The 22,646-nt window shown below is 32.8% G+C and overlaps 1 protein-coding gene across 1 annotated transcript; it reads right to left on the bottom strand.

The window, feature by feature from the left end:
• Nucleotides 1-21,701: 21,701 nt before the first annotated feature.
• LOC125832132 (uncharacterized) lies at nt 21,702-22,244 on the bottom strand. Its single transcript, XM_049511277.1, has 2 exons — nt 22,159-22,244; nt 21,702-22,071 (listed from the first exon to the last, which is right to left on the bottom strand). The coding sequence occupies exons 1-2, from the start codon at nt 22,242-22,244 to the stop codon at nt 21,702-21,704; spliced, it is 456 nt and encodes a 151-aa protein (XP_049367234.1).
• Nucleotides 22,245-22,646: the final 402 nt, after the last annotated feature.

Raw genomic sequence — 22,646 nt, 5'->3', positions numbered from 1 at the left:
AAAAAAAAAAAAACAAAACTTTGTGTACATATTATAAGAGTCATGTCTTCAGCTCAGTTGAGACCAATGCAATAAAGAGCATGTAAAAATATTTGATATGATGAAGAGGACTGACTATGTGGTAAACCATATATTCTTTTGGTACCTCTCATTTATACTTTTGTGATGCTTGCAAATTCTCTTATAGGCATTCAAGATAAGAATAAAACTGACATCATGGTTTCATGTACATTGAGTGGTGAGCTTTTAGATCAAAATTCAATTGCATTGCACCGTTGATCTAGAACTTGGCCTGAATGTTTTTTGAGAGGAAATCATGAGTAATGTTTGGTTTGGAAAAGGATTGTAGGCCTTTTTTGACCCAATTGTGCCTTTCAAAAATCTACCAAATGACATTAATCCCTTGTTTTACCCACTTTAAGCCTGAAACTTTTTCTTTGGACAACCACATCTTAGCCATTACCCTTCTGAATGCTTACATGCACTATCCCTCTCTTGGGCCAACCTTTTTGAGCGCACCAAAGATGTGCAAATTATAAGAGAAAATCAGAGTTAGAAGTTGCCAAAGGCAAAGGATATTGAGTATCTCAAAGTCAAGGAAATGAAAACGACTTCTAAAGAAAGAAAAAGAAAGAAAGAAAGAAGGAAAGAAAAAAAGGTTAAAAGAAATAAAGACAGACAAAAACACCCTAACAGAGTCAATGGAAGAAGAGAAGGAAAATATTCCAATAAAAAAAATGGAGAAAACTTCAAAAGAAAGGGCTGGAAAAACGAAAGTCTCAATAAATAAGGACTCAAAAGAAGTAGAAACAAAGAAAGTGGTGAAAAAAAGGAGAAGCTCCAAGGAATAAAGATTCATAAGAAGTCGAAAAAAAAAAGGGGACAACAACAAGGATCAGACACCAAAGGCGTATCAATCGTTAGACGCACAAAATCACCGTGACGCTCAAAGAGGAATTAAGTCACTCTTATTCCAAATAAATACCTACCCATCCCTAAGCCTACATTACAAGTCAATAACAAGCCCTACATGATCTCATTCCAAATGTTCTCACATTAGTGGAGATTCACATAAGGGCCAAGCATATGGTATCACAGTTGCATGCATTGAACATTCTTGTGAGTGTGAGTGCACTTTGAAAAATGTCCTAAAATAAAACTCTTCAAATATGTGTGAAATATGAATTTTCTTTTTGTGAGGGCACTTGAAACATAGGGATTGATACAATTCAAATCTTTGTTTAAAGAAAGATGAATAAATCTTGTTGATACTTTAGTATGTTTGAGGTAGCACTTGAAGCTGTGAGAATTAACTTGAATTCAATCTTAGTTTGAAAATGAAAAAAAAATATTTACATGCGATTCTATCTCCTGGTACCAATTATAGTCAAGATTTGACTGTCTCTTTATATTATTTATATTTCAAAAAAAAAAAGGGCAAACACCCACTCTTTAATATTTTCCAAAATATTTTTTTTAAAAATTCTTTCCATTAAAAAAAAGAAAAAGATTTTGCCTTTCCTTTTTGGGTTGTTCATTATAAAAAAGTGTCAATAGGTTAATCATGTCAGTGTGAGATACCTATTTTACTTCATTGGGTTGTCCGTCCAAAAATGTGATATATCTTGTCTTTAGGCTTTGAATATTGCAAATAATATTATTTTCATATTTCATCATGTTCATATTGTGTATTTTCTACTAATGATTTTTTCTCAGATTATTTGCAGTACTCATTATCTACAGGTTTTGAACTACATTTGACCTGATTCCTGGCTCGGCAGAATATGTAGGCGCCACAAAGGCTCGGTCATGTACCCAGTGTGATTTTCTCATCTTGAAATAAACACTGAGACATATTTTTTGAGAGTATCTCAAAAATTCACAATAAATGTGTTATCTCCAGCAAGTCAATATTGGAGATCATATTGAGATTTGCCAGAAGTCCTAATAGGGACAGAATTTTTGAAGTCTTTCTAAAAAATTTCAACGAGTACTGTCAGAAACTTGATAGTCAACTTCAAATGATCCATTATCGTTTGAAGTTCAAAGTCAACTTGCAAATATTCAATATTATCATCGAGTCATCCACCTCGTTGCAGTGGACAATCATCGAGCTATCCACCTCGTTACAGTTGGACAATCATCGAGTCATCCACCTCGTTACAGTTGGACAATCATCGAGACATCCACCTTGTTACAGTGGACAATCGTCGAGCCATCCACCTCGTTATAGTTGGACAATCCTCGAGTTATCCACCTTGTTACAGTGGAAAATCATTGGGTCATCCATAATTTGCATTTTTCATTTTTGCCGAGAAGGCCATTGCATTTTTCATTTGCCGAGAAGGCCATTGTATTTTTCATTTTTTCAAGAGGGCCATTGCATTTTCATTTGTCGAGAATGCCATTGCATTTAAGTCACATCTATTCGGAGGTGAAGGATGTGCATCTAATCTTTTCAACGTTCAAGTCGAAAGAAACTTGCGTTGAAAGATATTTACATTTAAGTCGCATCTATTCGGAGGTGAAGGATGTGCACCATATCTATTCAACGTTCAAGTTGAAGGAAACTTGCGTTGAAATATATTTGCATTTAAGTCGCATATATTCGGAGGTGAAGGATGTGCACCCTATCTATTCAACGTTCAAATCGGTGGAAACTTGCGTTGAAAGATATTTGCATTTAAATCACATCTATTCGGAGGTAAATGATGCGCACCATATCTATTCAACATTCAAGTCGAAGGAAACTTGCGTTAAAAGTTATTTACATTTAAGTCGCATCTATTCGGAGGTGAAAGATGTGTACCCTATCTATTCCACGTTCAAGTCGGAGGAGATTTGCGTTGATAGAATTTTTATTCGTCCTACCGACGGATGTACATTCAAAATTCTACTGATGGATCATTTTTTTTCATTCATCCTACCGATGGATATGCATTCAAAATCCTACTGATGGATCATCTATTTTCATTCGTCCTATCGATGGACATACATTCAAAATCCTACCGATGGACATACATTTTTGTCCTACCAATGGATCATCTTCATTTGTCGTATCGTAAGATATGCTACCTTTTTTCCTGCAATTTTGTCTTTACTAATGAGTTTCATCTTTGTTTTTTTGAGAACATCCAAGAGGATGCATTCTCAGTTGAGCCACAGGTGCGGACTATTTCAACAAGGACACAACACATCATGGAACCTTTTGTAGGCAAGTCCGGGATCGACTTCCTCCACATTCCAATCGCACTTTAATATAAAGGTCATGTGTTCGGCCAAAATCGGATTTGTCAATTTCATTGTCCACGATTTCTTTCATCAATCATATCCAACGAAAGGGACAGCTGTTGACACCCAATTTTGGCCTAACATTTTCAGAATTCGTAACTTTTAAGTTTTATTTATTTAATAGTTCAAAATATTTTTTTATAATTTTAAATAAGTTAATCGATAACTATCCTTATTTATTAAAATTTAGGATTTTTTATCAATTAATTTTAAAATTGCATTTTTTACATGTCATTAGTTACATTCATTATATTTTTTTAATATTCATTTTATTTGTTACATTTGTTAATATTCATTTTGATATTTTGCACAATCTAGAAATTTTTTCAAATACGGATAAAATTTGAATACCCAGATTGATGATGATTTTGGGCAACAATCCCAAGCCCACAATTTGAGCTCATTACATAATTATTTTCCTATTTAAGTTATTGATTAGGTAAAAAATGGGGGATAGTGAAATATGTTACAATTGGGGAGTGAAATTTTAAGATTTTTAATTGATAAAAAGGGTCTCCTTTCCGGCGAAGATCCGACCAGTCACCACCACCCCATCACTGTCCTAGTGATATGAAGACATACTGTTGTGACCCTTCCCCTTTCCCATTTTTTTTCACAGCGAACAACAACAACCAGCAAACCTATAACCAGACCCTCTTCATCACCACCACCTGACTGGAACACCACTTTTTCCAGCAAAACCCCATTAACAAAATCACCAGATCTCAGTTTCCCTACACGCAAACCACCACCAGACCACCAGTGCTCACCCTCTTTTTTTTTTGTCACAACCAAACAACTACCAAACAACCACTCGAACAGCTGCCAACAACAATAACTCCACAACACCTATCAAAGGCGGGACGAATCAGCTACATCAGAGAGATAAACAAATACCACCAGTGAGAACCACATGCCGCCATGACGCAAACTCCAGAGAATCAAAGAGAACTCCAACAGTCTAGTATCCCTCTCCTCCTTTAATCATTGTTTCTTCGTTGTTTTTGATCGATTTGTTTTGTTAGAACTCCATTGTTGATGCTTGATTTGCGGCTGCTATTTTATTACTGTTGGTACACATTTTTGTTTCTATTATTGCCTTGAACTTTTCTATCATATATTTTGTTGAAATTTTTTCACTGACCTGTTTTGTTTAATTTTCTTTTAGTTATTTATTAATATTTAATGAGCTATTTGTTTATATTATTGTTAGATTTGTTGTCTATTATTTATTATTAGAGTTGTACGAATTATATATATTAACTACTATTATTTTATTTTTTTGAGTATTTCTTATTAATGATTTGAAAGAGACAGCAAATATTGTTAATGATATTGTTGTTGCAGTCACTTAAGGAGTATTTTGATTATCTTTTCTTTTATAATATTATTTTTTATTGGGTTACAATGCTTGATTCATTTATTCTAGTTGCAGCTCATTTGTTAGTTTTATGTTTATTTTGAATTGTTTATTATTATTATTATTATTTTGAGATCAGTAATTTATTTGATTAGGTGATTCTTATATGGTTATATTTCTCAATTTATTAGGAATATTTTGCCTTTTTATTACATTATATATTGTAGGTTTAAGGGGCCAATGAGAAAATCTCTCCGTCGGTTTTGGAGGCCTCCCGAATATTAAAAGACGGAAATTTAGTTTAAGTTTATATATTTTGTATGTTAAAACTGACCAATGAAAAAATCTCTCCATCGGTTTTCAAGGCCTTCCCATTATTAAAGACGGAAATTTAGTTTAAGTTTATATATTTTATTTGTTAAAAATTGTCAATGAAAAAATCTCTACGTCTGTTTTTGAGGCCTTCCCATTATTAAAGACAGAAATTTAGTTTAAGTTTATATATTTTATATGTTAAAAATGACTGAAGAAATTCCCGTCGATTTTCAAGGACTCCAATGTTAATTAGACGGATTTTTATTTTTTAAGTTATTGTTTAATTCATTTATTTTTATTCATAGTTATTTATTACTAACACTTTTACTAAGTGTCTTTACAAGTACCCGGAGCTACTTCCAATTGAAGTTATTCGAACAATATTTTTGATTCCTTATCGTATATTATTGACGATAGGCAAATCTAGGTTGTTTCTTATATTATTGTTTTAGTTTATTACTTGTGTATATTGTATGTTTATTATACTTGTATATTTATTTTTATCTCCTCCTCAATTTGAATAAAATAAATTCAGTCAGGACCCACAATTGTGGATTTTGAAGGATGCCTAACACCTTCCTTCAGAATAACCTGAATCCTTACCTAGAATCTAATGCTTTCGTTGATCAGTTAAATGGTTTCCTAATTTTTCCTAAAATTAAGTAGCGACTTCTTTAAAATTTGTTTATTCTTAAAATTCTTTTAAAATTGAAATAATTAATTATTTTTTAAGTCACCATGACGTTTCGCCCTATTTGAATATAGTAGGGATGTAAACACTTAGTATAAAATTTTGTATGCAATTAGTATCAAACATTATTTTTAGTTTTTAGAACTTAGAGTTTTGGAGGCTTTGTTCCTTAGCTTTGAAGATTTGAAGGTTTCAATTTCTAAGCAATTGGAAGTGGGTATTGAAGATTCTTCATCTTAGATGTGTGTAAATATCATATCTATCGTACCCATTTGATGGAAACACTTTTTGGTATCGATTTCTATCTCTTTACTATGTCTAGTTAAAACCCCAATTCTTGGGGTGTGAATATGGCTTGAATTTACTGCTGAGTATTGCTAATAGATAGTTAATTTGCTGTTTAAATGTGATTTCATTTAGTAGATCTGTTTGAATTTACTGGGGTTGTAGTTACAAATACAATTTTATATTCGTGGTTTTGACTTGCTCGAGAGAGAGGTTTTAAAATCAAAACTACTAAATCGATAGTCTGTGATTATTGAGTTGTCGTGGATTCAGCTCGAGAGAGTGAATGGACTAAGGCGAAGGATGTGCTTCATTGCTGCTTATTGGTGTTCGAGAGAAACCGATTTGATTCAACATAAATTGTTCGAGAGAAAATTTATCCCCACTAAAGTCTAGCCTAGTTACCAATTTACAATGATTTACTATCAATAACATTTACCCAGTTGTTTATTTTAGCCCATATTCCTATCACATCCCAAGAATCCCGTCTCCATATTTGCATTTTCATTTTTAGTTTTCATTTTAATCGATAATTGATTACAAAATCCCCTTCGATAATTAACACTTGTGTCACCCATTAATTTGATATTTTTTTCTTCATAAATGTTTATAGCTATAATTGTCTTGAACACATTTTTGCTTTTCTCTTAATTCTCGATTACAAACCGCTCCCTTGGGACTCGACCCCAACTCACTAGTTGGGTTATATTACTATTAAACAACCGTGAACGCTTAGTATTGGATAAAACGCCCGGATACATCTAGTCAGTATCTCATATGGTTTAACCTAATAATGAACTAAGATGTGCTTAAGGAAGTACCTCATAGTGTTCTAAGCTTTAAAGAGAGGGACTAGTTTCGAACTAAGAAGTATGAGTATGACGACCTAAAAGTTGTACTTAGCATGAATAATATTATGGGATATCATTCATGTGTTGCACAAGTATGCCTTAAGGTTATTCGAGAAAAAGTTCTTTTATATGATGTATATTTAGATAGGATTGTGCTAGAGTTGCCTTCCTTGTTAGTATTGACTAAAGGTGAGAGATTCCTTTGGTTATGAGAGTTAAGCTAAAGGATGAGATCCTTAGGTGATTAATGTGATGGTCTAAGGTGGTACTTAGTGTGAGTAGGATTATGGGGTCTTACTCATACATTGCACAAGTATGACTTGAAGCTACTTATGAGAGTCTAAGGCTTGACTAGTGAGATTGACTATGTTAAAGATGACCAAAAAGGGATACTTAGCTTAGATGGTATTATGGGATGCTATTCATGTATTGCACAAGTATGTTTTGAGGTTACTTGAGAATGGTCTTATTATGATATGAATGACTATGAATTTAATAATTCTTATATTGGAGACTTTACTTATGATTATGATATTGTCTCTTATGCTTATAATTGATGTTTCATGAAGTATTTCTTATGATTATGGATTATGTCTTATGTTGACTAACCCTTGTCTTATGCTCTTATGATGTTGTGTTAGCTAACATATTTAGTACATTTTGTACTAACGCATACTTTGCCTACATTCTAATCAAATGTAGGGTTTGGAGACTTGAGTTCTATTCTTGGAAGCTAGGTTTCTAAGGAGTGAAGATTTGGTGAGTCCTCATAGCTTTGAGGACAAACCCACTATTTTCCTTTATGTCTTTTATTTCATGTTTGAGACTATTGTATGGGCTGTGTCCAAAGAGTTTTATTCGAAGTTGTATTCGATGGTTTGAGACAAAGTTTAGAAAATACTCTCGCTTGCTTTTATAAAAGACTTCGATTGTATGGATAAAAGTTTTTAAAATTTCCGTACTTTTCTATTATCTTATGTTATGATATGCTAAGGGCTTGTATGAGATCCCTTCGGGGTCAAGTATGTCATGTTACATCTAGGGTGTACCACTTGATCGTGAAAAACTTGGTAATCATAGCAAAAGGTTTAGAATGGTTCTAGGACTGTCTCAAACCACGTCTAGTAGAGTCTTGTTCATAAATGTGAAGCGCACCACATTTATGAATAGGAGGCTATTGGATGCTTAGGAAACTTCACTTCTTCATTCTCTAAGTCGTGCCTTAGAGTTTGGCTCTAGTAGGTCCTTCTTCTAATCCGTGTCCTATGGTATTTCAGGGAATGGCCAATACAAGGTCAAATGTTATGAGGGATGAGGAAGGAAATGTGGATCAAGAGGTTCCTCTCTAAGTTCCACACAAAGCTCATCCTCAAGCTCCAATTGACCCTATAGGGGAGAATGTGACTCATGCAAAATTTAGGTCTACTATGCAATTATTGGATCAAGCCTTGATGGCTCAAGTCAATAGAGGGATGGTAGCTCCGGTGAACCCTAATGTGAATTCCATAACTTTGAGGGTGAGAGAGTTTTTGAGGATGAACCCTCCGGAGTTTTATGGCTCCAAAGTGGATGAAGATCCTCAAGGTTTTATAAATGAGGTGTATAAGGTGCTTGCTATTATGGGATTGACTTCGGTAGAAAAAGCGGAGCTAGCCGCTTATTAATTGAGGGATATAGCACAAATATGGTATGAACAATGGAAAGACAATAGGCCGGTTGAAGCGGGCCCAATATAGTGGGAAGGGTTCAAAGAAGCATATCTTGATAGGTTATTTCCCCTAGAGTTGAGGGAACGAAAGATGCAAGAATTCATTAACCTTCGTTAAGAAGGTATGAGTATGAAGGAGTATGCTCTTAAGTTCACCCAACTATCCAAGTATTCTCCAACTATAGTGGTGGACTAAAGGGCTAGGATGAATAAATTTGTGATAGGAGTGTCTGACTTGGTAGTCAATGAATGTCGTTCGACAATGCTTATCCCAAGTATGAATATCTCAAGTCTTATGGTCCATGCCGAACAAATTGAGAAGCAAAAACTCAAGAAAATGAATAGGGAGGTGAAAAGAGCTAATCGATGATGGGAACCTTCCTAATGCTAAGTCTGATGGACAAAGTAGACCTAAGTCTAAACAAAAGTATTTCGGTCAAGATTCTTCCAACATACCTAGGTTTGACCAAGAGAAGGGTAGTGGGTTTCCATTACTTAAGTCTACTTGCACCAAGTGTGGAAAGAGTCATTATGGTAAGTGCCTAGCCGGTATGAATGGTTGTTATGGGTGTGGGAAGAGTGGGCACAAAATGAGAGATTGCCCGGTTCTTAAGGCTAAGGGGATAGAAGATAAGCAAGTTGCCACTAGTGGTATAGATCCGGAGCCTCAAAAGAAGAATAGGTTTTATGCTCTCCAATTTTGAGAGTATCAAGTGTGATCTCCTTGTGTTGCTACCGGTATGTGTTTTATGCTTTATTAGATTCTGGATTACTTGTCATTTGTGACTTGATATGAGTAGAATTTGAAGTTGTCTTAGTATGAATGATGTTTAGAAGAGTTTGTATAGGCTTACTCCCAAGATGGAGATGGTGTACCTATCTAGTAAGGTTATTGTGTGTTTATGTGTTGCCATGATTTCCTTATATGCATGTTCATGAAAAAGTTTAGGTCTTGCTAGAAATGACTTATATGCATTGTTTTGCCTCATGTTGTAGTGCATTTGAGTAGAGTTGCATATAGACTTCATGAGATGAATTAATGAGCACGCCTTAGTTTGGAGTTGAAAGATTTTTCCTTCAATAAATTCTTTTTGAGAGTAAATTGCATTTAAGCTCCATGAGTGTATGTTGAGCATGTTTTAGTCAAGAGATGGTAGTTCCTTCTTGAAAATGAGTAAATAAAGAATTTCTTGCATTTTGGGTTGATAGAAGTAGTTCTTACTCCCTTCTTTTGCATGGAATATGTTTAGCTTGGAATTGAAGTTTTCCTCCTTAGTTGTGTGCATTTAGATGTGTTACATGCATGATGGGATGCTAGTCTAGAGTTGTGACCTTAAGAAGTGTTTAGAATCGTCATTCGAGGACAAATGATCCCAAGGGGGGGATATTGTAATCCCCCGGAAACTAGTAAGTTAAACTAGAGAATTCTAGAGCCTTGTGTTAGGGTTTTAGAGTTTGATATGAGGTTAAAATCATAAAAAAATGATTCCCGTACTTAGAATGAGGGTTTTAGGGTTAGAGCGTCAAGGTATGACCCCCCAAGGGGTCCTTGAGGAGGACCCCAAAACAACCCCAAAAGCTGTCAAAAAACAGCCCTCCCACGAAGGGCATCTACGGACAGAATATGGACCCACGCCCCGTGGGAAGGGGTCGTGGGTCAGGGACCCTAGTTCCCCTGCATGTTGAGCTCCAGTACCCCACCTACGAAGGCGCAGCATGGTCCGTAGTGCCACCCACGGTCCGTGGGTGGGGATCTCGTGTGTGGAGGCAGATTTTTGTTTTTAGTTTTTAAGTTATGGGTTTGGGGGTTAATTGATAATTAGTTAGGGGTTAATTGAGTTCGGTTAGATAGTTGTTAAACCACCTAAATAAGTCTAATAGGCCCCTAAACTAAGTCAGTAAAATCATTCTTCCAAGACCTCAAAATAAACTTATTCCCTCCCAAATAATTCTCTCTCTAGAAGGAGAAGGAGAAGGAGAAGGAGAAGGAGGAGGAGGAGCAGAAGAAGAAGAAGAAGAAGAAGAAGAAGAAGAAGAAGGAAGCTAGGGCAGATTTCATCCATTCATGCAAGCTTGGTTAGGGCTTTGAATCAAGGTATGTTAGCTTATTCATCTATGGGTTCTTCCAGCCATAGAGCCCCCCTAAATTTCCCCCAATTATGAAGACAAAACCCAATTCTAGCTAGGGTTTCTTCCTACATTGTTGGTAGTGTTGAAGTATCATTCCAATTAAGTGGATAATACTTAATTATGAATGATTTAGCATTGAATTTATGATATTATGATTAATTTATGTGATTTTCATGGTTAACCCTAGTCTAATTGATGAAATTGATATTATGTGGGTTTATGCCATGAAAGGTGAAATTAAAGTCTTAGAATTGATCTTCTAAAATTGATGATGTCTATAGTAATTGTTCAAGAATAGGAACATATAGGCATGGATTGAATTAGATTTTAGTATATATGATGGATCATGACTAGTAGAGTTGAAATTGAACCTTTATGATGAATTGTGACTAGAATCACTTAGTAATGAAGAATGTGACTAGAATGACTTGAAATCTAGATATGAATGATGGTTGTGAGAAGTAAAGCTTTGAGAGTAAGGCTTGTAGTCATGAATGTTGAATCACTAGGGCTTTGAGAGTAAATTTAATGTGATGAATAGAAGTCTAATTGGTAGAATTGTAGTGAAAGGCCTATACTCACTTAACCTACCTTATAAATGCTTGATTGTATAAAGTGATAGAATCACTTGAACATGATTTGATTGTCAAGGACCTCCTTCCATGAGACATGAATGTTAATCAAGGCTTAATATTGAATCTTGGGGTGTATGCTTGGCCTCAAGTGGATATTGACAATGAGATGGTGTGTCACACAAGATAGGGTCTGAGCTCTAAGTTGAAAGGAGAACCACACCTAGTTGATGTGAGGACTATCCAAGTTAAAAGGGGAACTCTTATGTAGTAGAGTGTGGGTTTTCCGAAAGTTAGGTCTTATGAGATGGAAGCCTTCACATAGTGGAGTTAAGGTTTCTAGTAGCAATCTTCGTATCTAATGAACTAAGACTTACTTAAAGAAGTACCTCATAGTGTTCAAAAGCATAAATGGACTTAGACATTCTTAAAGAAGTATCTCATAGGGTTTAACCTAATAATGAACTAAGATGTGCTTAAGGAAGTACCTCATAGTGTTCTAAGCTTTAAAGAGAGGGACTAGTTTCCAACTAAGAAGTATGAGTATGATGACCTAAAAGTGGTACTTAGCATGAATAGTATTATGGGATGTTATTCATGCATTGCACAAGTATGACTTAAGGTTATTAAAGAAAGTGTTATTTTATATGATGTATGTTTAGATAGGATTGTGCTAGAGTTTCCTTCCTTGTTAGTATTGACTAAAGGTGAGAGATTCCCTTGGTTATGAGAGTTAAGCTAAAGGATGAGATACTAAGGTGATTAATGTGATGGCCTAAGGTGGTACTTAGTGTGAATAGGATTATGGGGTCTTACTCATACATTGCACAAGTATGACTTGAAGCTACTTATGAGAGTCCAAGGCTTGACTAGTGAGATTGACTATGTTAAAGATGAACAAAAAGGGATACTTAGCTTGGATGGTATTATGGGATGCTATTCATGTATTACACAAGTATGTTTTGAGGTTACTTGAGAATGGTCTTATTATGATATGAATGACTAAGAGTTTAATAATGCTTATTTGATGATTTTATTGGATACTTTACTTATGATTATGATATTGTCTCTTATGCTTATAATTGATGTTTCATGAAGTATTTCATATGATTATGGATTATGTCTTATGTTGACTAACCCTTGTCTTATGCTCTTATGATGTTGTGTTAGCTAACATATTTTGTACATTTTGTACTAACGCATACTTTGCCTACCTTCTAATCAAATGTAGGGTTGGAGACTTGAGTTTTATCCTTGGAAGCTAAGTTTCTAAGGAGCAAAGGAGTGAAGATTTGGTGAGTCCTCATAGCTTCGAGGACAAACCCACTATTTTCCTTTGTCTTTTATTTCACGTTTGAGACTATTGTATGGGCTGTGTCCCAAGAGTTTTATTCAAAATTGTATTAGATGGTTTGAGACAAAGTTTAGAAAATACTTCCGCTTGGTTTTATAAAAGACCTCGATTATATGGATAAAAGTTTTTAAAATTTCTGTACTTTTCTATTATCTTATGTTATGATATGCTAAGGGCTTGTATGAGACCCCTTTGGGGTCAAGTACACCATGTTACATCTTGGGTGTACCCTTGGGTCGTGACACAACTCATAGCCCTCTTAGGCAATAACAAGGCATTGTAGGCAGCACATAGCCTTCTTAGGCATCAATATAGCCCCGTAGGCAACTCATAGCCCTTCTAGGCATCAATATTGCCCCATAGGCAAATCATATCCCTTCTAGGCATCAATATTGCCCCATAGGCAGAACATATCCCTTCTAGGCATAGATCATATTTCTGCAACTAACCACAATAGCCCCAAGGGCAACAATAACCATCCAATAGGCGAAAAGCAAGCAATTTAGCTATAAGCAACCTATACGGATAGAGAGACGCTACTAACTGAATAGGAATCCCGACAAGGGAGGATTATATCCACTTGAGCAGCCAACAATCAACAATAATTGCTACAAGTATAACAACGATAACAACCAAATTACATTACTCCTAAGTTTTAAGGAAACATGGTGTAAGAAGGGAATAGCCTTAACATACCTTTTTCGCTAAATTCACGTGGCCTAACAACTTTTACTCACAACCCCCCTCGATACTACAATAAGGCAGGACCATAATCAACACATAAGAATAGAAGATACCACGATAATCCAATAAAAGATATGTATTTCCGTCGCAAATTGCTATTTGCGGCTTATCAAAACTAAAGTCGATGAAATAAGGGTCTTACCTTGATCTTAAGTTCGTAATACACCTCAAAACCTTAAAATATGTCCAAACCCTTGTTGTCCCAACACCAAAATAGGATATGCTAAGAAATTGATAAAATAAATTATACCATGATGACAAGCTCAACGCGTAGAACAACTTTTGTCAAGGACTTAAGTCAAGAAAATCTATAATTTTGTTGATCCTAGAAATGGGTTTTCTAAGTTTTCAGGTTCTTAACTAAAAGAATGAAGAAAAAAACGAAGAAGAAGACATATAAAAAGTTCCACCGACCTAGGGCCCCACCTAACGTGCTTGCTTGCGCAGTCTCGCGAAAACGTGAATATCACTATATTCTGAAGTCGTATGAACGAACAGTTTGATGTGTTGGAAACTAGACTCATAGACCTTCTATTTGATAGATCTTGGTCCCCACAACTCTATATATTTGGAGAAAACCTCCGAGACATTTGACCCAAATTTCAGAGAAATCTTTAAAAAAGAACTTAAGATAACTTTCTCCAACCTTTATGTTGCCACTTACCTAATTTCAAAACTTGAGATACAACTCTTGAACACTTAAAATATGACATACCACATCATTCTTAATTTATTACTCACTCTCTTTATCTTTTCACGAAGGTACGAGTTAATTTAGACATTTCAAAAAATCGGGGGTGTTACAGGGCGCCAGGCACCAAACTTCTGACAGAATTTTGGGCGCGCTGCTGGCGCGGGGCGCTAGGCCCCAAAATTCTAGGAATAAGTTTTTGGCGCCTTGGTGGCGCGCCGCCCCATTCCCCTGCCCAAAAAACTGATGAATTTTCAAGCTCAAATTAGGGCCCCAACTAGTTTAGAGCTATGAAATTTCTCCTATACTCTTCTTGATTCTCAAACCCAACACGAATACATGAAGAATTCCATACAATCCCTTTGGGAATATAACTTTTACCAAAGATCCACAACACAAAAGAATTCACAACCTCCATTGTTAAAAAATTGAACCAAAATCAAGAACTACTCAAGAATCTTTTAGATACAACAATTTCGTGGATAAATTAGATATATGGTGTGAGGACGAACAAGTCAATACTGTGAGAAGCCTTACATACTTGAAAAGAACAATGTTCTTGGCGAAAATCGATGGAATCTTGACGAATGCTTGAAACCTAGTTTTTTCTCCTCTTGGAACCTTTCTCTAATTTGTCTAAGTGCTAAAGAACGTGAAAATTGTGGTTTAGCATCCTATTAGACCCTTAATTGGGTGAAGAAAGTGTGGCTAGGCTTAGTAGAAAAAGGAAAAGACCAAACAATCACTCTAAAAACGATTGGGATATCTTTAAAAGAGAGGCTTCACTTAAACGGGTAACTTCTTACTCCGAGCTCAAAATCAAGTAAACTTGGTGGCATTGGAAAGAGGACTCAAAGACCTTCAATTTGATAGGTCATGGGCCACCTAAATTTTTATGTGCTAAAAGATATGGCCGTTTGAAGCTGACCCAAACTCAGACTGATGGGTAACATGTACAAACTAGGGGTGTACAAAACCAAACCGAAAACCGACCGAAAAAAAAAGCCTGACTAGTGGTTTGGTTTGACTTGATTTGGTATTGAAAAAAAAATCCGACTGTATTTGGGTTGTTTTGGTTTTAACTAAATAAAAACAACCGGAGACCAAAGCGATCCGACAGTATATATATAATTTTAAAATATTATTTTATACATACAAATATTTACTTTGATATAATTTTTAAATATTTCTTATACTTTTTCATAGTTTTTATCTTTTAATATATTATTTCAAGTTTAAAACTTAGAATTCTGAATGGTTCAATAAAGAATAGTTCATAAATGTTGGTAATTATAATAAAGCTTAAATCAAAATCAAATCTATCTATATATAATAGGAGAAGAAAAAATGCCTACGTATTAGCGCCAAAAAAAAGAGAATCTAATAATTACTAAAATTAATTTAAAATCTAAAAGTAAAAAAATAAAAATTGCAAACACTACAAAAATAATGAAAAATTCAACGAACAGTTTTCACAGCTTTCTTTTAAAATTCAAAAATTTGCAGTCACCTTAACTTTTTACTGTTTTTCAAAATATTGTAACAGTTTTTTTACTAATATATGATTATCTATTTAATTTAAATTTTAAATTCATTTTAAATATATTCTATATTTTATTATTAAAAGAAGTCGACAAATTTCCTTATAAATAGCTACAAAAATATATATATATTTCTAAAGAAATTGATAAAATAGCACGCTAACTTTTCATTTATTAGATAAGGTTAAAATTAATAGTTATCTAGAAAAAATACGTTTATATACTTATCTATTAGTATTTTAATTAAAATGATAAATAACTGCCTTATTCATCTTTTTAAAGTGAACAAATATTTAATATTTTATAAAATTTAAAATCTTACATGTTAAATAATTTCTCTAGATTTAAATTATTTATTTTTATTTTTATTATATTAAATAAATTTTACTTTTATAATTATAGAAATAGTCACATTAATTTAGAATAATTTTTTTTTTCATTTTAAAAAAAGAAGAAGAAAAGAACACGTCCCTAGTGCTTAGTGGTAATATAAAATTAAAATTACTTTAAAAGTAGAAAGAAAAATTGAAATAAAAAAGGTACCCATTAAAACTTCCCACTAATTTAAAAAACGGCTGCATGAATATATATATATATATATATATATATATTTGTTTTTTTTTTTTTTTTTTTTTTTTTTTTTTATTATTATTTTATTTTATTTTAAAAAATATATCTATGATTTTAAATGTGATTTTTTTCAAATTATGTAACAAAGCCACTTAATACTATTTTTTAAAAATTGCTCTACCCATTATCTCTATTCTCTATTTATACACAAATAAATTCAATTAAAAATTAATGGATATATTCTTCTTCCAACATATATTTTTTTTGTTAAACTATTAGGAGTACTATTCTTCTTATATTCATCTTTTTGCCATTTGCAATATTTGTTGATTCTTACTGTGATTAATATTAATAATATTTTTTAGGATTGTGTGTTATTTTGGCATCTTTAAGATTTTCAATAAAGAAAATAAGCGTACACTTTCTAGGTTTTTTTACCCAACAAATAACATTGGGAGGATTTGTAAGTATGAAATTCACCAAAGACCAAATCTTTGATCCATTTGATAAATTTTAGGGAAGAAATTTCGTACTTGAAGTGTATGCACAAATATAAGTATGTATTGAAATTTTACTTAATTTTTCAGTTCTTTTTTAGTTTGTAACCATCTTCAAATTCAATAGAACATGCAATTTCTATATATAAATTTCGCTTTGACTTCTTATTTAATTTATTTTGTGTCTTTTTTGGTGGATTTTTCAGGTTTTGCTTTTGTTTATATGGAAGTTGAATGAGATTTTTATGGATATTAAAATATAGTACATTTTTAAATTTGATTTACGGATAAAAAATATTTATTGAATAAAAAAAAAGATAAGGAGAAAGATGTTCCAATGAAAAAGGGAGTTGATGCATAGTTTTTTTGGTATACTTTTCAAATTGTAGTATTGACTTGTGACTTATAGTATCCATTTGTCTTTATTTGCCTATTTTTCTAAATTGTATTGTTGTATTATTTATCAATAGAGAGATCAAATTCATGCAATTATTAGAAGGTTTCTCAATCCATGTATTAAATGTAATATTTAAGAACATTAATTTCAATATTCAAGTTTTTTCATAATGACAATTTTTTAATTATTTTATATATATGATGAAATGAATATTTAACTGAAAAGTCATTCTTTAAATAGTATGTTGAAAAGTAAGGCTGTGAAAATGTGTTGTTTATATCTTCCATATACAGTAAAACCTCTCTAAATCTATATAGACGGGCCATTTAATATTATTATTTTGTAGAGGTATTATTTAATCAATAAATTAATATTTATTAATTTAAAGAGTGTTTCGACACCAAAAGCATTTCTTCGGGGATGAAATTTCAAAGAATTTGAAAGAAACCACTTATGAAAACGTCATTCATGGACTTGAAGTCAGGATTAATGATCTCAATTACCGCAATAAAATGGATGTTAATAACCTATTGAATAGGTGCAAATGATACATGTTTAGAGGTCCAAAACATAGAACAAAATGTGGATATCATTGGAAAAATAATATTGATAATAAAGTTGAAGATGATACAATACCTTTGGAACCAGTTATGTGTAAGGAAACACTTGCATCTAGATTTGTTCACAATTTTATGGTACAATTAGAAAAGACAACACCAAAACTTTTGGATGCAATAAGAAAAATTAGAGATAAGCTTCAACTAGATTTAAATTTTAACAAAAAAACAGAACATAATAGAATCATATTTCACTAATTTTCTTAGATATATTTGTACTTTTAAGGAATTACTATTTTATAATATTAATGGGACCATATATTTATATGGGGTCTCCTGAAAATATATTATCTTATTATCTTATCGAAATGGGTGATTTTTTCCATTGGCCCAAGTAGGGACCAAAGGAATTTATTAGCTTAGAGAGATTACTAATTAACCGAGTATTAATTTAGTGAGATTTTACTGTAAATTTTTATAAATAATAAATTATTATCAGTGGCATTAAATTGGATAAAGTTTGTTCTTAATTAATTCTAAATATTAGAAAAGTACTATGTATACATGCACTGATAAATGCTTTGTTTGAAAAAATCTTCAAATAAAGTTTCAACATTTTTTTTTCTAGAGTTCTTAATATGCTTACAATATGTGTATATATATATAGAGAGATTTATCGATAACTTGTGCATTTCTTACCCTGATGTTTTGAAGCAATTAATTGTTTGCTTAGTTTTGTATTTCTATGATGGATATGAATTTTTGACATATGTACTTGCTATTTGATTACTCCATTATAGTTATTAATTTTATCGTGTTTTAATTGTAATTTTTCTACCTACACTCGATAAAATATGCCTATTCAGATTGAACTCATCAATAATAAGCAATGAGGATTGAAAGTTGGAGTTATAAAAGATAGAACGTACCATATCGCAAATATTCACACATCATATTCTTTATTGAATTGATTATTCAAGATAAGAAGGTACTAGCAAATAGTTTTTTAAAAGTTTTTCTTACATTTATTGTTTGTAAAGTTCTCTATTGGATTATATTATGATTTTAGAGTTCTATCATTTCAAATACCCATAACGTTTATTAGTTAGTATGTCTTACAATTCCTTAACGCTTAAAAATATTCTTTCAAATAATTGCTTATTAATCTTCTATATATAAGTTGTTTAGTCTAAGACATTATATATTATAGATAAATACTAAAATTTTCTGATGCTTTTTTTTTATCCTCTTGAAGAAAAGTTTCAATAAAAAGCTACTACTTCCTCCATTTATTTTTAGTTGTTATGTTGTGCTTGTCAAAAATTTAATTCATTGCACGTTCAGATACTTTTTAGAGGTGAGTTTTGTTTTGTTTCAGAACAAACAAACAAATAAATTAAATATGTTAATAATTATTGAGTCCGGAACCTAAATAAGCCACACAAAAATAAAAGTGACCAAAATAAGCCATTACTTTAGTAAGTAACTAAAATAGGCTTAGTGGAAGAAAATATTTCACTTTATACAATATTCTAAACGTTTTCCGTTAGTCTCATAACGTGTATATTTTAATATATAACGAAACTATTTCTTACACCTTGTAAAATGGAACTTTTCTTACACTTTATAAAGTGGAAGAAAATCTTACACTTTATAAAAAGTTACTTTACCTTTTCACTTTCTTCTTCTCCTCTTTCACTTTCATGACTTCCAAACGTTTTTTCACTTTGAAGATTAACATTTGATGGTCCCAATCCGACAACTGAAGCGGCCCCACACTAAAAAATTAAAATTAGGTATTTTTTTTCCATCTTATATTTTCATTACTTTGAAATGATGTTGTAATTTGTTCAAAATTTCAGCAAGTCTTATACAATGTGCATTCAATTACTAAATATTGAGTTAGAAAAAAAGAGTCTTTAATTCGAAAGAAACAAAAGGAATTACATTGTTGAATTGGTATTGCAAAAATAGTATTTCGCTACTGCAGAATTACACATTTTCATCTCATGTTTTTTATATTTAATAATTGTGAGTCCTTACGGTTACATCATGTGGAGTACGGAACCTAAATAAGGTCATTATATTCTTTCCAAGCTATATCATAATGTCTTAAAGTGAATATATGTTTTTTCCCCATGAAAAATATTGCATAAAGATTGATAATGGCAGCAAATAGGGAGAGGCTAAAAAGGAACCATCTATTGGAACAATTGAGGGATGAAGAATGAGATATTGAAGCTAAGATAACACCTTGAAACACAAAAAAATAGTGTCCAAGTTGAAAAATAGTGTTTTCAAGATGTTGAAGTCGTTTTTTGTATTTGTCAACAAGTTTTTCCATTGCTTCTAACATAGATTCCCTTCTTGCATTATTGTCAATTCTATTTGGTGCTTGTCTTTGAGCTTGATTAGTAGCTTCTCTTGCATTTCATCCCCTAGCAATATGATCCATTGTGTTTAAATGAAAAAATAAATAAAATTGTATTGAAATAAAATGTTATATCATATAGTATATATATAGCAGGGAGACTAGTACTTTTGGTCCCTCAATATATATATATATATATATATATATATATAGAGAGAGAGAGAGAGAGAGAGAGAGAGAGAGAGACAGACAGACAGACAGAGAGAGAGAGTAGGGAGACTAGTACTTTTGGTCCCTCAATATTTCATAAATTTTAATTTTGATCCTTGCGATATATGACTCAACATATTTAACCTTTGATCCTTTTATGTTGAAAATATGTTATGCTCAGAATTTTTTTAGAAATATGTTGTTGTATTCCTAAAATATGGGATAATAAATATAAGTTTAACATAACACATTGATAACTGAATGGTGAAGTGGTTAATAATTCTGAATCTTTTTGAATATTATAATCAAAGAGATTAAAATTTCACAATTACACATTTCAAGTAGTTGAAAGATAGTCTTAATCAATAAGTACCAAAATTGAAATTTATCAAATTCTAGGGATTCAATTCCTCTCCATGGGGAAAAAACATAGTCATCCCTCAATTGTTCCAATAGATGGTTCCATCTCTTTCTCTTCAGGTATATGTTTCTTTTGGTTCTTTTTATTCTATTTTATTTTCTTGTGATTGACTCGACAAATAACACATTGAATTAACTTGCTGAAGTTAGAGATTCTTTAACTCTCGTACAATTATTTGTTTGAAGATAGTTCACAATTTAATTTGTCAAGATATAATTATACTAAATGAATTAATAGAATTTTTCTTACAATATATAATGGAGCGTGTTGTTAATCCTGGACCGATTGATCGTACACTTCTTCTCTCTCATCATGAGCATAAATCAAAATTGTGATGAAAAGGTGAGATATCATTTAGTAGGCTTATGAGGACGGTTCACATGAATGATGGTTGGAATTTATTTCGTTTGCACCGACCTCATAGACGTGTTGAGAAGATCTTATGTAGGTCCGGACTGTATGATATAGTTTGTGTGGGCAGGATGCAGTATGACCGTGCCCTTGTTACAGCTATGGTTGAGCGTTGGAGGCCAGACACTCATTGCTTCCACTTACCTTTTCGTGAGGTCACGATTACATTGTAGGATATGCAGGTCTTGTTTGGTTTGCTCATCGATGGTGATGTTGTGTACATGCAAGATGCTGCACGGAGGATTCATCCATGGCGTACTTTATTAGAGACACTCACAGGATGCGCCATAGCACCAACTGATATGGATATTGGCAAGTCAAGTGAGGATACATAGCATTACCGACTACTTGCAAGATCAGTTACAAGTAGATCTGATACGAGATGCTACTCCAGTAGAACGGGTTGAGAAGATTGCTAGACTTTACATGCTTGTTATATTGGGGGGACATCTTATTTCCGAACACGTCGGGGAACCTTATTAGCTTACAATACTTGGCGTTTCTAGATCCCATCCACGATGTAGGTAAGTACAATTGGGGCAGTGCAGTGTTGGCCTACTTGTACTGTGCACTTTGTCGGGCATCTATCGGTAATGTGATTGACATTTGCGGATTTATTCCTCTCCTTCAAGTAACCTTACTAAATATTTAAAATACATTCAAATACAAAGAATCTTTAACATTACACCGTACAAGAATATTTTTTCTATATTCAATTTTTTAAAATATTTAAATTACTTGATATCATATTTTCCAATCGCAATCAACAACTCGATATCATATTTTTCATAGGCATGTGTTCTGTCGATCGATATAACAGGACGACAAAACACAAACCCATCAATGCATGGTTTAAAAGTCCAGAACACATAGTTGAATACATTTTCAATGACATTGACACGACACTCTGTTTTCCATTCAACTATTGTTACAAGATTGAAGTGTTTCAAAGCTTCCATGAACCTCGGTAACTCGGCAAAAGAACCCTCCCAAGTACCATAGACTTTTTCAAAAGCACGCTTGCAACCAAGATAGACTTTTCTTCTACTTATCGAAATGGCGTATGCTTTAAGAACGCCTGTTTGACAGTCTTTGATGGGAAACCTGAAAAAGTAAAAATAATATTAATTATCAAATAAAAAAATAATTTTTTTCTTATTAAAGAAAAATCACCTAAGGATAAAATAGTACCTTGGCATTTTTTCTATATCAACACGGAGGATGCTAGCAATCATCTCAATATCCAAGTTGAAATGTCCATCGCGGCACGTACCCATATTACATGTATGTTCTTTAATGTATCTTCCAACTTTCCACATGTTAGTATGTTTATCATTAAAAGAAGTCAGCCTAAATCGACATCCTTATTATACACGCCTGCAAACAAGTCGTCGTGATTTCTTTGTCGATTTAATAGCAAAGTACTTCCTCGCTATCTTTAAATGTAGAAGCTTAATTGCTCTTTTCAACTGCTTCTTTGAATTGAATAACATGTCTTTTTCAATATAAATAGCACCATTCATGAAATCTTTTGGTTCACGCCACGTACGTTGTGATATATATTCATCATGTGTATCGCCAAACATATTTGGACCATCTAGGAGATAATCAAGATAAGAAATTTCATGATTACGAAACGGACTCATGGACATTGATCTTGGCGACCAATTGGGCATAAA

The sequence above is a fragment of the Solanum verrucosum genome, unplaced genomic scaffold (assembly GCF_900185275.1).
Source record: "Solanum verrucosum unplaced genomic scaffold, falcon-dt-bn FXZP01000102.1, whole genome shotgun sequence".
Taxonomy (NCBI): Eukaryota; Viridiplantae; Streptophyta; class Magnoliopsida; order Solanales; family Solanaceae; genus Solanum; species Solanum verrucosum.
The sequence above is the reverse complement of the archived record's forward strand: the minus strand, read 5'-3'. Positions and strand labels throughout refer to the sequence as shown.